The 16,194-nt window shown below is 37.0% G+C and overlaps 1 protein-coding gene across 5 annotated transcripts in view; it reads right to left on the bottom strand.

Moving 5' to 3' along the window:
- ZFYVE28 (zinc finger FYVE-type containing 28) overlaps positions 1-16,194 on the bottom strand; it is a 150,204-nt gene that overhangs the window by 69,271 nt on the left and 64,739 nt on the right. For all 5 annotated transcript variants that reach the window (XM_039382985.1, XM_027712767.2, XM_027712768.2 and 2 more), the window contains exon 2: positions 10,817-10,957. In XM_039382985.1, the coding sequence (XP_039238919.1) occupies positions 10,817-10,957 (141 nt within the window). The remainder of the gene's footprint in view (positions 1-10,816; positions 10,958-16,194) is intronic.

Genomic DNA, 16,194 nt, shown 5'->3' with positions numbered 1-16,194 from the left:
TTGCCCATACTCAACTACATATCCAAGCAATAAAGTTAAGAGATTTACTGAAACTAAAACATTTATAACATTGCTACTGACTGCCCAAGGGCTTGCTTGAATCAAAGACTGGGCAATCCACACGCACAGCTGCTGAGGCTATCACAGGACTGTAACCAAAACCTCTCAAATTTACATGAATATTTTCTTCTGAAATCACTCTATGCATTACCATTAATACAGTTATAAAACCCAACAGTGGTAATACAAAGCACTGGTAGATTTAAAAGCCTTTATCTACTAGGAGAGAAAGAACACACTTAGCATTAAATACAAATGAAAAACCTGATTTCACTAATTACAGAATTAATTGAGTTATGCTGAAATTGTGCAGCTATAAACAAAAGGCAAAGAAAGGCCAATGTGAAATTATATCACCAATTACATCCAACAAGAGTTCAACTCAAAACTGCAGAGCCAAAATCTTTGGAGACTTTTATTCTACAATTGTTCAAGCCTCTAATCATTTCTACTGTCTCTGTATTCTAAATGAATGATTTAAGGTTCTCCTAAAAATTTACATCAAGAAAACGCTGCTTTTCTTTTGAGGAATGCCCTCATAATTTCCTTTACTCAATTATAAAATATGTTTTACTTCTGGCCTCTTATTTGCATAGCAGAATAAGCCAGACAACCACAAATATATTATTAATTAGATCTACTGAGAAAAGTCTTCACATTTCAGCTACAGGGTTAATTTATTTTAGTCAAATTTGCAAAATCCCTATGGAGGACAATAGTGCAAATAATAAACAAGGCTGCCACTGAGGCCAGAGGTTCGTACCAATGTGTGAAAATTGCAAATACTTTTAAATCCCAGTTATCACATCAATCAAAAGCAGACATGACTCTGCAAGCCTGCTAGAACTCATCCTTATTTATGTCTGCATCATACCTAAAAAAAAACCCAAACAAAAAACCCACCCCAATAAAAGACCTTCTCACAGTATCAGAGTAATTCTAAAGCAAAAATTACAAGAGCTTACATCAAGAAGGCCGCTCAGCTCAGTGCCTCAGTTGCACAAATCAATTCAACAAGCTCTGCAGCCTGGAGATGATCATCACTTAACACTTCTACATGAACTATTACACTGTTTTATTATGAGCACTATGTAAGTGGAAGAGCAACAACTTTAACAGTAGTTACAGATACTCCAGGGCAATTGAGAAATCAAGGAATACAAGTAACTGTTGCTTGGTATTTGTGTAAGTAATCTTCAGGCACAGAAACCTTGAGAACTCCAGTGAACTGAAAATGTGTTCTCAGGGCAAGAATTTATATTGTATGCATCGTATGGCAGTATCAAGAGCACTACATCTTTTTAATTAAATTTGGAAATACAGAACAAAGAGCAGTATCAGCATGTAAGAAAGCAGTTGGCTTCATCTGCTTCGCAGTGTGAAGAACCGCGAACTTGGGGTTATACTGCTGCTGTCCAAAGTGTTGAAAAAATAGCACTAATGGAAATCCAGCAGAAGAAGCAAAAAGGTAAGCTTTCTTAACCAACAGCACATTTTCTGCGTAATTCATTTCACACAAGTACATATTTTCCAAAGCCTTTAAAATGGGAACTTTTCATGTGTGCAAGTAGTGCAAAAGCATGCAGTAGCAAAGCCTACCATCTGAAGCCTGCTCTCCAACATCAAAGTTGTCCTTATCACAAGCTGTTTTCATATCAATCATTTCAAACTTCTTTGAAGCAAAACCAGCTTGCTAATACATGTATACTTTCAAAAAGGAATATTTTTTTTTATTTACTGTCTTAAAGCCTGCATTATTTTTCACCAAGAACACCGTGCAGCAACGACCTAACACAAATTCTTTTCCAAAGTGTAAGATGGAGGTGGTGGATTCACCATCCCTGGAGATTTTTAAACGCAGATTGGACGTGGCACTGAGTGCCATGATCTAGTAAATGGACTGGATTTGGACCAAGGGTTGGACTCGATGATCTCGGAGGTCTTTTCCAACCCAATCGATTCTATGATTCTATTCTATGATTCTAAGAAGACAGCCAGTGCATCTCAACACCAGAAAAGGAACTTGGAGTTATGACTGAAGTATCTAAGCTTCTCCTTCTCCCTGTCTAATTATAAAGCTGCAATGACTGAACAAGCTACCCTAAAGGGTAACAATTTACTTTCTTCCCATCACCTTGAACTCCAGCCATTCAACTAGTAGTTTACTGTTAAATTATACACTAATAGTAACAATAGGGCAGTCTGAAATGATTCTATTCTCTCAAACACCTAAATATTTTGTAATCCCTCTTTGTAATACGTAGAACTCCTAGCTGTGTCCAATGTTTAATATATGTAGATAAACACTGAAAGGTCTTCATCTAAAGGTGCAGCATGAGGAACCATCAAGAGGAGGTTGAAGCCTTGGCCCAGTCCTAGAGATATATGAACACTGGCATAAGCAGAACGTGGTGGAACAATCCCCATGACTGGTGTGCCGTGATGGATGGTTACAGGCTCTCCAGGAGGGACAGGCAGGGCAGGTGAGGCAGGGGTGGTGTTGTATGTGATGGAGGGGTTGGAATGAACACAGCTTGCAGTTGGCAATGGCACGGTTGAGAGCGTCTGGGTAAGGATTAAGGGACAAACAAATGATGAGGATGTTGTCCTGGGAGGATGAAAGGGGAGACCTTATTGTGGTCTACAGCTTCCTCATGAGAGGAAGTGGAGGGGCAGGCACTGATCTCTTCTCTGTGGTTACCAGGGATAGAACCAGAGAGAACAGCATGAAGCTGTGTCAGGAGAGGTTTAGGCCAGATATTAGGAAAAGGTTCTTCATCTAAAGGATGGCTGGACACTGGAAAAGTTCCCCCGGGAAGTGGTCACAGCAACAAGCCTGTCAGAATTCAAGAAGTGTATGGACAATGCTCTCAGGCACATGGTGTAACTCTTAGGGGTGCACTGTGGAGGGCCAGGAGTCGGTCTTTCTTCTATGATCCTTGTGGGTCCCCTCCAACTCAGGATATTCCATTCTATGGTCCTATGATTTTGTTTATTGAAAACTTCCTTATGATGACCTGACACATGAGAAAACAATGTTGCACAGTACTCCACAAAATATTCTTCATAATAATCCATTATTATGAATTTAATTATTTCACATTAAAAAACAGCCTTCAACTTTCAAGTAGGGTAAGGTCACAATGAAAATTAAATTCCACTGCCAAGAACTGTCTTAAAAAAATTAATAACTTGTCTTCTTGTCTTCCTTATCATACTTCTCCAGCATTAAAGAAAAACTAAAAGGGAATTTCTTATATGATTAAGTGAAAAAGCTTCTAACAGAAGAAAACAGACTTAATCCCCAAGTACAGAAACATAACCAAAAAATAATTTGCACGATTGTTAATCTTGCTAACATGGTGCTACCATGTGCATATGGAGGAAGGAAGGCAAACTGCAGCATATTTAAGTCATGAGACTACATAAACAATTCAGTGGCTGATACTAGAATTTATCCTTTGCAACAGTAAAAAAAATAAATTAATTGAAATCTAGCAAATCACACTAGGGCAGAGTTGACAGCAATCCTCTGATGGCACTGCTGAAGAATGTGGAAGAACTATAAAGCTCCTGATAGTCAAACACGTCACATTACGTTTATTCCTACAGAACTGGATCTGGTGTAGTCTCACACTCCACAAATGCTGAGAAAAGTCAGGCTTAAAATGACCTGGGCTCCATTGTCCTGATTTAGCCTTCAAATGCTCTGGGAATTACACCAGTGTGTCTCAGGTCCACCATGTCAATATTGAATCAAGGTATCAACATGTCAATTATTCTTAAAGTAAAAAGTATGATCTAGGGCAGGTAATCATGCATTAAGAAATGAAACATCTTATTTTTTAAAACAAAATTCTAGAAGACTTTAATACCACAGAAATTAAGAGCCTTCTATATCTGGGTTCTCTCTCACAAAGAATAAAATGCTGTATTTGTTAATTTGAATAAAACTTGTGACCAAAAAAAATTACTATTCTAATTGAAGTACAGATAAAATATTAATTTTGCTCTCCTGTTCTCACCTCATGTTTTATACGGATGATTACCTCATTTTCCACCAGAACCAGTGGTTTTCCATATAAGTTTGCATGCAATGAATGTGGTCATCCTGAGCAAACAGTACAGTTTAATCTTGCATCACATTCCTTTTAGTAACAACCTATGGCTTCCCCAGCATGCACCATTTAACATAATATAATCACATTCCTTTTTTCACTGATAAAAAATTAATTGTGTTTTGTATACAAAGATAAGTTCCCTTTTCATTATTTAGCAACTTGTCAATCTAGCTTCAGTTTCACCCTCGTGCATTATTGATTACCACCTGTGTTGTCATTTCATGCTACATCAATTTTTATTTATTTTTAAATATATATAATAAAAAAATTCAAATGTCCCACACTGAAGAGCCTTTCCATTTCCCACTACAGAGAAATCCACACATGCTCTATGACAGAATTCCCTGCAGCTCAGTCATGGTTGTCCTCCACTGCTGGCATTTTGCAAACCCTACAACAATTTCAGTGTTGTATGTAGTGGTGTTGTGTTAAAGGTCTTGTTTCTTTGGGATTAGGTTTCTGTGGGGGGTTTTGTTGTTGTTGGGTTTGGTTTTTTAATTAAAAAAAAATAATACATCACATACATGGTGCAAGCTGAGATGAAAGACAACTGGACTGTTTTCCCAGTATCAGGCTGAAATTGGTAACCACCTCCTAAAGTGACCCATTATCAAACATGATCACTGCTCCAACGAGACACTAAACAGTATCAGATGAAGAGCTTTTCCCCCTTCTACACTTGTCTTATTCATCCATCTCCTTCTTCCAGAAGCAAATAACATTTCTAAGCTTTTAAGATACACAAAAAGTGTATTTCAAAGATGAAGGGCATATATTTTCTTTTTACATTAAAACTTTGATTTTGATTGAACAAGGCCAAGTGCAAGGTCCTGCCCTGTGTTGGGGAGACCCTCAATAACAATATGGACTGGGCAAGGAGTGGATTGAGACCAGTCCTGCAATACAGGACCCAGAGGTATTGGTGGATGAAAAACTGAAGGGCAAAGCTTTGTTTCCATTGACATTCTTAACTTATTTCATACTGATGCTTTCAGTTGTCAAATTGAGCTTGGAGAAATTTGGAGAAAAGTCTGGTTGAAACAGCATTTTTTATAATATTCACCATGTATTTTACATTTTATATTGCTACAGAAATTGAGACAGACAAGGGACAACACAGCACAGATATGTGTAGCTTTCTCTAAGGGCTCTGACTCCTCAGCAACACTTACTTGTGCTATGACAGAGAATGAGCTTCAGAATTATAGGTGTCTGCTTTCCACCACTGTATGGAGGAGAGACCTATACAAGAAGCAGTCCACTATATGCTACATTTTAAAGCCTAATATTAAAGCAAACTGAAACTGCTAATAGCTGACTTGAAAATGGTGGGCTGCCAATTGCAGTAGTTCAAGAGGTGCTTTCCAAGCAGGCAAGTAACAGGAAAGGAGTGAAGTCAGTATAATATGCTACAAGTCAATGCAGTGTCCATCACTCCTACCAGTGAGCCAGAAACACTCATGTTTCACAAATATTATGAATTCCTCATTTTAGTATTCTGTGGTACAGTGCAACGGGCAGCACAGCCGGGAAAGTCTATGGTTTGCTTCAGGTCAGTGCCCTGATGGGGCAAATTCCTTCCCTGTGCACTTCAGCAGATCAAGTTACACATTGCTGAGATGCAATCTGCAGGAATAATGTTGATAAAACCTTGCTGGGAACTGACTCATATGCTATTCTGAGACCTCACTACTGTACACAAAGAAGTAATTCCCAGTGTACTGAAGCAGCAAGCAAGTACTGTGATCCTGAAAACATTTTCACAATGCAAAGTACTTATGCTCAGGTTCACTACCTATACCTAACAAATCTCTGAGTTAGAAACACAGGGTTTTGTTTTTTTCTCTTTACTCTTAAACAAAACCAATCAAGTTCTGCAACACATAACAATAAACCTAACCCCATTTAGATAGCTGAGAAATTGTTTTAAACCAGTTTATCAGCTCAACTAACAAAATATTAATCAGTGTGAAAACAGCAATGGTCAAAGCAAATTACTTTAGGCAATGATCACAAATGCATAAGTGAATTATTCAAAAGGGTACATGAAGCACCATCACTTTTTATGAAATTCAATACCATGGGATGTTGTGAGTAGCACAGAAAGGACACCTTATTATACCACTAATACAAAAATACTGCAATGATTTGTGTTGTAGGGAAAAAACCCCGTCAGATGAACCAGCACTGCATATTACTCGAGATGCACTAATGCAGAGATATTTTGCTTAAGGAAAACACAAAATACTTTCCTTCTATTATCATCAATCAAGTTCAATAAACCAGTATGACATTCTACCTACCTTTTGTTCTTTTAAGAAAAACTTACACAGCTTTTCATCATGCATCTTTGCACACTTTAGTTATTAATTTTAAATGAAACCACTAGAGAAAGAAGTGTTTTATTCTGTTGAATAGGTATTAACTACACAACAAATGCAAGATACTGTATTGATAGATATGTTATGCTCTTACAATATTTTACCACTGACATACAAAAATCAAAGCAAAACCAGGGATGTAATTTTTATAATAGGCTACTGTAACTGGAAAACAGTGTTACATGACATTATTGTGAAAATGGAAAGTAAAGCTTTGAAAACCATTACCCTGATTCTTATTCATACATGCATGCTACACAGCATCCTGCTGTACAGTCAACCCACAGCATTTGAAATCCAAGTAGCAAGATCTTCAGAAATTCTGAAATATTAATTTAACTGTTAACAGTGTGATTCTTATCAGCAAATAGTGCTAAGACAAAACAGTGTAAGACAGCTTTCAGAATTGCAAGTTTCTTTACTAAGGAAGTATCAACAGTCTTCAAGACTGAAGTTCTCTGCACATCCCATGGGAATACCACAATGTGCCATACCTTCAATTTGCCTTGACTAATACTGCCAGTTTTGATAAGACAGAAAACATTAAATATGTCCACTGTAAAGCATTGCATTCTTTAGGCAGAGACCTGCTTGTTTGTCTGAGTCCGTTCACACACTACAATAAACTTGGAGATCTTTAACTCTACTATTGTAAGTTGAAGATAGAGGCAAAGTTATAAAACTTAGCTCTTCAGATACGGTTAAGATTCAGCATAATATCCAACGTCTCTCCAAAAAGAATTCCAGTTTGTAAGACTTGTTGGTCTTTAAAAGAAAAAAAAAAAAAATCACACTAATTTAAAGACATTTCCTTTCTCTAGTTGATAAGATAAAATTTCATAATAATAAAATTTAATAATAATAATAATCATCATCATCTGTTAATCCAGTAGATATTATGAGTAAACCACCTGAAAATAAGCAACCCAGGAACAATGAATTTCAAAACCAGATACAAAGACAGAAGGACATGGGATTTTAGAAGTCTTTGTCCCTAGAAAACATTAAAATCTGACTGAAATACTATGCCTCTCAAATTCATGGAGGTAAAAATTAGGAATGATCTGGAAAACCTAATAATACATGAAAAACAAGGACACAACAGGAAAAAAAGTAATACAAAGACTGGGAGTCTGGTTAACTATGTTTTGTGGTCACAAGACACTTCTCAGAGTGTCTCTTCAAGACACTTGAAGAGTCAGAAGCGCACATCTCTAAATAAGAGGTCTCAGAATTGCCTGACTATTGTTGGAGACATCACGGAGTTATTGCACAATGCAGCTGCTACCCTACTTTCACATGCACAACCTTCCACCACAACCATTCTGACCCCAGGGCTGGCTGTTTGTTCTCTATTGTTCTCAAACTCCACCATACCTTAGGCTAAAACCAATTTGTCCTCCTACCATGCAATATTTGATTAGCAAATATATTCTGAATCCTTATTAAAATACTGTTCCTTTTCTTATTTGGCATTTACAGGACAAATTCTTAAAAGAAAAAACCCCAAACCTCTGCTTTACACAAACTGCTACAAAATAGCATAAATCCTAATTAGCAGTGTTGTTTTGGACATGACATTTGATGATGATCTGACCTATTCTGCAGAACTTCGAAAATGACAAATTACAGAAATAGCTACACGACAAAAAAAAAAATCTCCGTCTTTTCTTGCAGATCTAGCAACAGATTGCTGTTACTAAAACAATCTGTTTGACAAATGAAAAGAAATTACCAGACATCAGAAGGTAATAAGAGTCACAAGGTGGTGAGTCACCATAGAGCAAGTCAAGCGAACTGACCAAGATGCTCTCAGAGTCTGCATTTCTTGCAGTCCTACAGGTGAAACATTCAGAGAAGCTACTTTTTGAACAGAACAGCTCCTCAGGTCTGTCTGTCCTATGAGAAACAAATCAGAAAGCCTGTGCACCTGCAAAGAAACAGGGAATCAACTGTCATCAGCAGGGATAAAACAACCAACAAGGAAGGAGACTGTCTTGCATGATGATATTTTTCATCTACCCTTATTATGAGAAAAGAAAACCTTTCCTGAAAAAGCCAATCTGGAAAGAATTTGACAAGAAAGTTTGTGGAATATCCATTACTGGAGGTTTCTAAGAACAGGTCAGACAAATATTTGGGAAGGGTGATTTACACAGAGCTGACCCATCACACAGAGGACTCAAGTCAATGACCTTTCAAGGTCACTCTCACCTGTACGTTTTTCCCTCCAAGTCACTGCATTTTGACTCTTACTAAACACTTATGGCTTCCAGTTTGGTAAACCCTAAACTCCACATTTTTCTCTAGGGACAGTACAGTAGGAAACTGTGAAGATATTCAAAGTTGACAGAAGTATTAAAATTGTTTCTGACATAACAATACATCGACTGTCAACTCTTTCTCTGTAAGTGCTTTTCAAAAAGCTGCACTTCTAAAATTTAGTTTTCCTACAAGCAAGCACACAGCACCTGACTATTTTCCTTTTTAACAGGCTCAGCTAACTTAATGTGAACATTTCCTACAATGATCAGGGCACTTATCTTGAAACTCATCTTAATATGATTAGTGATGAAATTTTTCCACATAATGAAGTTTGGTACATTTTATTAGTAATAACAGGAAGAAATTCTAGTAAGGGTGAATCAAAATACATTCTTTACACTTGACTGCACAATTTTTAACTTGGTGGAGATGTTAATGAATCTTTATTACTATGGTCTTTCCACTTAAAATTGTCTTGAGGTGACTGCAAGAGTTTACTTTTTGTGCAGAAAACCTCTTATCACCTGAGCATGGTGTACTCTGTACTTGAACCTACTTTGGTTTAAAGGGGTTTTCTTGGGTGTGACTGGGAGAGAAAATACCAAAGCATTCATGCAAATACTAACGTACCACAAAAGTAGTTTCTACTTCTAAAAATCGGAATTTTATTACTGAAATTCTTAACGCAGAATGGCATAGAGTGTGATAGGAGAAGTTATATTTTCTCAACAGTTTTTCAATTTCTGAATACTTTTTTCTTAGTAAATGGTCACAGTTTAACCTGACAGGCAGCTGAACACCACACAGTCCTTTATCGCTCCCCTCGCCCCAAGGGAATGGGGGAAAGAATTGATAAAAAAAAAAGGTAGAATTCATGGGTTGAGATAAAGACTGTTTAATAGGATAGAAGAAGAAGAAGAAATGATAATAAACAAAACAAGGGATACACAATGCCATTGCTCACCACCTGCTGAGCGATGCCCAGACAATCCCTGTGCAGCAGCCCCCAGGCAGCTTTCCCCCTAAGCTCACACACTGAGCATGGTGCCATATGGTCTGGGATACCCCTCTGGCCACCTGGGGTCAGCTGTCCTGGCTGTGTCTCCTCACAAATTTTTGTGCCCCCCCCCCCCCCCCCCCCCCAGCTTACACACTGGCAAGGCAGTATGAGAAGCTGAAGAGTCCCTGACCACTGCTTAGCACCAACTAAAACATCAGTGTGTTACCAACACTATTCTCACCCTTAATCCAACACACAGCTACTGGGAAGAAAATTAACTCTGTCCCAGCCAAAACAGGGACATAAATCCAATCACAAAACCATGACATTATTTCGAGAGCTAGACTTGGCTGAATTGGTCTTTGCACTCTCTGGTTCTTCTCCCTTCAAGTCTGGCTCAAAGCATACCCATATTTCAGTAAGTGGTCTCAGGAATCTTTGTTTAGGTATTATACAACGGAAACTTTGAGACACATTGATACTTTTGTATTACTTTACAGATAAAAACCCTCTTTTGCTTGGTTTCTTGGTAATTTCTCTCATCTTCAATACTATTTATATGAAGCAGAGAATATTCTTTCCAAAATAACAGAAAATCTATCAGCTGTCTTAATGTAGTTCATTTATTAATGGAAAACTATCAGACTCATGAGATATGAAACCTGAGCAGCTACAAATGGCATGGCTATCTTTTGCTGCTTGAAATTTTGAAATACTTCTCATGTCCTAGTAAGTCCTGTATACTTATTTTATATAAAGGAAACAAAGTTTTTAATGTGTGTTGTTATTCAAGGAAAGCATCAACACTCTTAAATGAGATGTAATAAGTTTAATTTACGGACTATTTTCAAAAATATACCCTTTAAAGTAAGGACAGGCAAAGGTTCCTTTTGGAAGTTCATTTATTAAAAATTAATAAGATAGGTAATAGTGTAGATTAGATGCACATACAAATGTCAATGAAATCAGGAAGGTGTCATTTTGATTACCTGACAAGAGCGAAACTGGTTGACCAGCAGTGTACATCTCTGTGGGTCTTTTCTTCCATCCAAACTGTCCAGTTCAGCTGCTACTTGATTTAGTTCCTCATCAGCATAGTAGAACTGAGCAAGGAGTTGTGGGTCTGTTCTCTGTATTGGAGACATAGACAATATTACATTATTTTTGCAAAAAAAACCCCACCCACTTCAGCTGGTTGTATTTATTGTGATTTTTTTTTTTTAACATTTAAGCCATATCGTGGCAGCAAGGAAAAGAATGATCTTGAGATATTTACCCACACTTTGAAATTTTTTCTCCCTTGAAGAAAAAAAAAAAAAGTCTCACGTAACAAACGTGGGACATTACCCAACCCCTGGTAATCTCCGAAACCACCCTGGCATTCTCACTACTTGTGGCATAGTTATCTGGAGGAGCAAACAACTGAAGCACAAGTTTTGTTTATTAAACAAAAGTAGACTTCAGTTGCTTTCCAAGTAAAAACAAACAATCATTCCCTCCCAAATCTACCAAAAACTGGAATAATCTCTCAAAGAATGTGGTAACCTTGGCAGCATGATGAACAGTGCTACCTGGTCAGAATACCCACTTTGAGGATCACAAGAATGAAGCCACAGAAGGGAAAGGTACTGAATCTACCAGGGCCAATTAGATGTCAAGACTTCACAAAACAAATAATAATATGACTACACAAGGCATTACAGAGAGAAAACTATGCCGCAAGTCTTTCAAGTGGCAAAGAACAGAATTATCAAAATGGATTTCTGGCCACACTAAGACAAAACAGAAATTATAACAGAAAGAACAGAAGAATAAAGGAATGTCTCCTCAAAAAGATTGAGAAATATTAATAATAATGGTTTACACCACAGAAGGATTTTTAAATATTAACAGCTAGCAATTCTGATGCTTATGAAAGCTTTTATCAAAATATTTAAAAAATAAGGGATTATTGTGTGTGAAAGCAGGAGATAAGAATTTTGACTGTTCAAAGAGAGTAGAGATACAAGTGGGAGAAGAGAGGGAGTAGTTTTTTGTAGATGCCACCAACTTGGTGAAAGATTCACGGGTTGCGATAAACACAACCTCTTATTATTCTAAAGAAGTAGTCAGTATGACATACACAATATTTGTGGGACATGTGTATAAAATGAAAACAGTTTTTAATCACAGTGTAAGAAACATTAAGACTACACTGACTGTAACTGGAAATTAGAATTAGTTGTCTCTAGATGAAAGAAAAAATGCCTGATACAACAGAAAACAAATAGCTGTAAAGTATCTGCAATTGATTCTTAATGCACTGAAGAATGAAACAACTCAAAAATGCTTTTAAGAAAGACTAGCCTAGGCATAGAAACAGTAAAAACAAAGGCCAAGTTGCATGAAAACAATTCATAGCACCTCAAATATTGGGAAAAAAAATAACATAGGTAAGAACTTCCAGGTAAAGAAAACTGTTGGGTAAAGTCAAAACATTGATTTTATAAGCTAAAGAAGCAGAAAAAGCATAGAAATTACCAAGAAGCATCACATTTTAAATGACAACTAGTGAAGATGAACAAGATAAGCATATTAGAGCACAACATGTACCAACAGAAACAATTGCAATACAGTGAAGAAATTAGTCAACAGCAAACCAGAAGATAATATCACTTGAAAAGACATCAGCACCAAGTGCAACAAATGGCAAAGGACAATAACACTGAGGGTATAATGATGATGTATATGCTGTGAACCATAATCTTTCCAATCTGAAATACAACACATTGTTAACCTCCATATTTTAGTCTTCAGAATACAGACCCCCACAGAGGAATCCTTTCAGGCATTCACAGTACGTGAGTATTTAAACCTGCACAGTTATTTAGTCCCTGAAAAGGATCTTTTGAAGAGAACAGTAAATATCCTCCACACTTGACAGGATCAAGGGGTTAATCAAGGCAAGCATTTTATTGCCGTAGGACTCATGGAAAAGGTTTAGTCTTATAAGCAATGCTACATATGCCCTCAGAGTTATGAGTTGAATTGGTTCTCAGTCAGCGATTTAATGAGACAACAACAATCCTCCCTGACAATAGAGGCACCCATTCCTGCTCCTATATGCCTTACTTGTATGTGAATGTAGAGAATTTACACCTTTAACACTGTTGTGAGCCATCACGCTGCCTAGCAGCTTCCTACAGCACTACTTTACACCCCCTAAATTCTGAGGCAAATCAGAAATTAAATATCTTTTCAGGTAGCTGAAATGTAGTAATGAAAGAGGTAGGGTTTTTTTTTTTTATTTTGTTCTTTAATTGGCAACTGTCTATAAAATAGAGAGCCTTTTCACTCAAGCTTCTTCCTCTTAATCTGTTCAACATTGTCTTTTATTAAGCAGCTTCAGTACCATAAGTATAAGCTGTCGAAAATCTACAGTCTTGAATAATGTCTTCACTATAGCCTTGGTGTAAAGGTGCCCAGGGAGAAGGATAAAGCTTGTGATATATGGTCAGGGAAACAAACAAAATTCAAAATGAATGATAATAACAGGGAGAGTCTATAGTTAAACTACTAAATTTATTGTTGTTTACTTCTAAATTTCTGTATTTATAAAGTCAGGCATTAACGCCTAAAGCATTTCTTTAAACATTCCCTGCCCAATTATTTTTATTATTTCTGAATTTTACATTTTCCTTCAGCATTTATCTACAACCATTGAAACCTTCCATACAAGGTTGTTAATCAAAGATGCAGGATTTTGTGTGTGGAATTGTGGCAAAGCATGACTGCTGATTTATAAGCACCTAAATTGCACTGCAGAAGCAAAATAAGGCAATTTATTAAGACTAGTCTCAAGCAAAACAAGTAAGCCTGAGATACTTAGCTCCCATGTGGCTGATTTTTTCAATTGGAGAAACAGAAGTTTTAATTGAGTTCTCTCAACTGTGTTATGTTTGGTGTGGATTAGTAGCGTGATCTTTGATTAATTGTGTCAATCATACGTGGTCCCTGGCAAGCTGAAACTGCATGCAACTCTAAATCTCTTCAGAGGGGGTCATTTAAAGCAAAACCCACAACTTCATCAATTCAATTTAATCCAACTGGTAGCAGAAAATAGGAGATACAGGAGCCATATTCCATGCCAAGTTCTACTTTCAGCTTATGCAAAATATAGTTCAACTAATTTCATCCAAATTCCTTACTATTCTTTGACAGAATAGGAATTAGCAATTTGCATCCATAGTTGCTCAAATTAACAGAAAGACATAATTTGAAAGCACTTAACAGAGAACTGACCACTTATCTGGGTAGTTTGTTTCAGGAAATAATCACATTAAATATCAAATTAACGCATCTAATTTCTTGTTTTGCTTTGCTAGACTGCAACTTCTACACACTGCTCATTTTGCCTTTTTCAACTACCACATCAAGTATTTGCACTACCTTTTATTTGCCTATTTCTGTATCCACTGACTGCCCCTTTAAACATATCAAAACTGTAGGTTGCACATACGGCTTTGGGATTTTGGCGGAGAATTTTCGTTGGGTTGTGTGGAAGTTTTTCTTACGTGGTGATATTGTTGTCTGTTATCATCTCAACACCCTCCTGAGTATGAGCTGCCCAGGTAGGAGTCTCATTCTATAAATGCATCCTGCATTTCTTCTGTCTAACACCTCTTTATATTCTGTATCTAACATTCAAAGGGATTCAGCCCAACCAGTGGCCCAGGTTATCCTGTGTATCTCTACTGCCAGCACAGAATTTACCACACCACTGGAGAATATTCTCCAGATTTGAAAGCATCACTTTAAAGAAAAAAACAACTAACCAAACAAAACACACATTTAGCCATGTCATAATACATCTTTTTTCTTCATTAGTGATCACTCCCTGAATATGTATTTTAATTATTTTTACATTTTATTAAGTACCACTCATTAGGTTTGATACTGAAATCAGAAGATGCCTGCCTGCCATCCACAAGGTCTGTATAAAACTGTCCCATGAAAAAGCTGTATTAACTATTGAACTGGTTACATTCTGGCTTTGCCCATGGAGTCCTATCAATGACAAGTGACTAGGATTAGCTTAGTTCAATTTGTTGCATAATGAATGCTGATCTGATTTTTCAAATAGGATTTAAATGGACTGTAAAAGAATGGTAAGAAGAAAACATCTTTAAATTAAGAGACCTGTTAGATACAGGCTATTAGAAAAACAACACGTTTATAAAATTATTTATTGCATGTTATCAGAAAAAAATATGCTATTCTCACATCTTGTAAACAACCTGGTAGACCAAAACGAGAAATTGTCACTAAAAAAATGTCACAACTAACCGGGAGAGGAAGAATTCTAGCACAGACTTCCCAACATAGGACTAAGACCAAAAATATACTACCAATGAGAAGCCAGGGTGCTGACAGAACAATCTCAAACCACAGAGTAAATCTGGAATTTAGGAATCACCTTGAAAAATCACATTTCCAGAAACAAGGGTGGTTCTCAAGGAGATTTTCTCCTTTTGAAACAAAACCGCAAGCACCTTTTGCATGATTTTTCACAGCGGCTTTCAAATATCAGTACTGCCTCTTTTGAGGAACATAAAATGTGCGTCATCTTATAAACGTAACTGATAGCAGCCCATCATTTGAACATTAAAGGCAACATTTCCCCCAGGTTTCTGTGATCCTTTGTATGGAAGCAGAAATATTGTACAGGTTTTTTCCAGCAGGAATGGAGCCACCACCACCACCACAAAACAAAAACATGATCATCCTAAATAAGCCAAAGAACAGACTTAAGCAATGGAACCATGCAGATGAACAAGATCGCAGCCAGTGATAGCACCATCTTCTGATGCCTGTCAGTTGTCCTCTGGAAAATAATAATCATTATTTTTGAATTGCTGATCTAAAGGCTTCAGAAAAATAGCTAACCCCCAACCCTGTTTGAAATAAAATCCATGGACCCTAGATGAAAGGCTCCAGATCTCCCTTTGTTCACTGGCACTTTTCCAGCACTAAGCATTTATGTCTCTCCCACACGCTCAGAAACCCTGACTTGATCGCCATGGAAAGAAACTATACAGAAAAGCATTAATTATATGCCTTTGTTGATGGTAAATTCAGATTGCTTTTTGACAAGGGAACAAAGTAAACCCACATCTACTGGGTAACTTTTCAAGTAGTACTTGGTAAAAGGTGCATTTTACGCAAATACATGTATTTTATTACACATTCTATGAAATGCCTTTACAATCACGGGACAATATTTGGTGACAGTCCACGTGCAATATTTTTAACCGCTGCAAGGCCACATGACACAACCTTTAACCCTTCAGGTTAAATTGCCTGCTCACCCATTTCTATTCTGCTACAG

The sequence above is a fragment of the Pipra filicauda genome, unplaced genomic scaffold, assembly GCF_003945595.2.
Source record: "Pipra filicauda isolate LSUMZ 115617 unplaced genomic scaffold, ASM394559v2 scaffold293_size922472_pilon, whole genome shotgun sequence".
Lineage (NCBI taxonomy): Eukaryota > Metazoa > Chordata > Aves > Passeriformes > Pipridae > Pipra > Pipra filicauda.
This window is presented reverse-complemented; position numbering and strand designations above follow the sequence as displayed.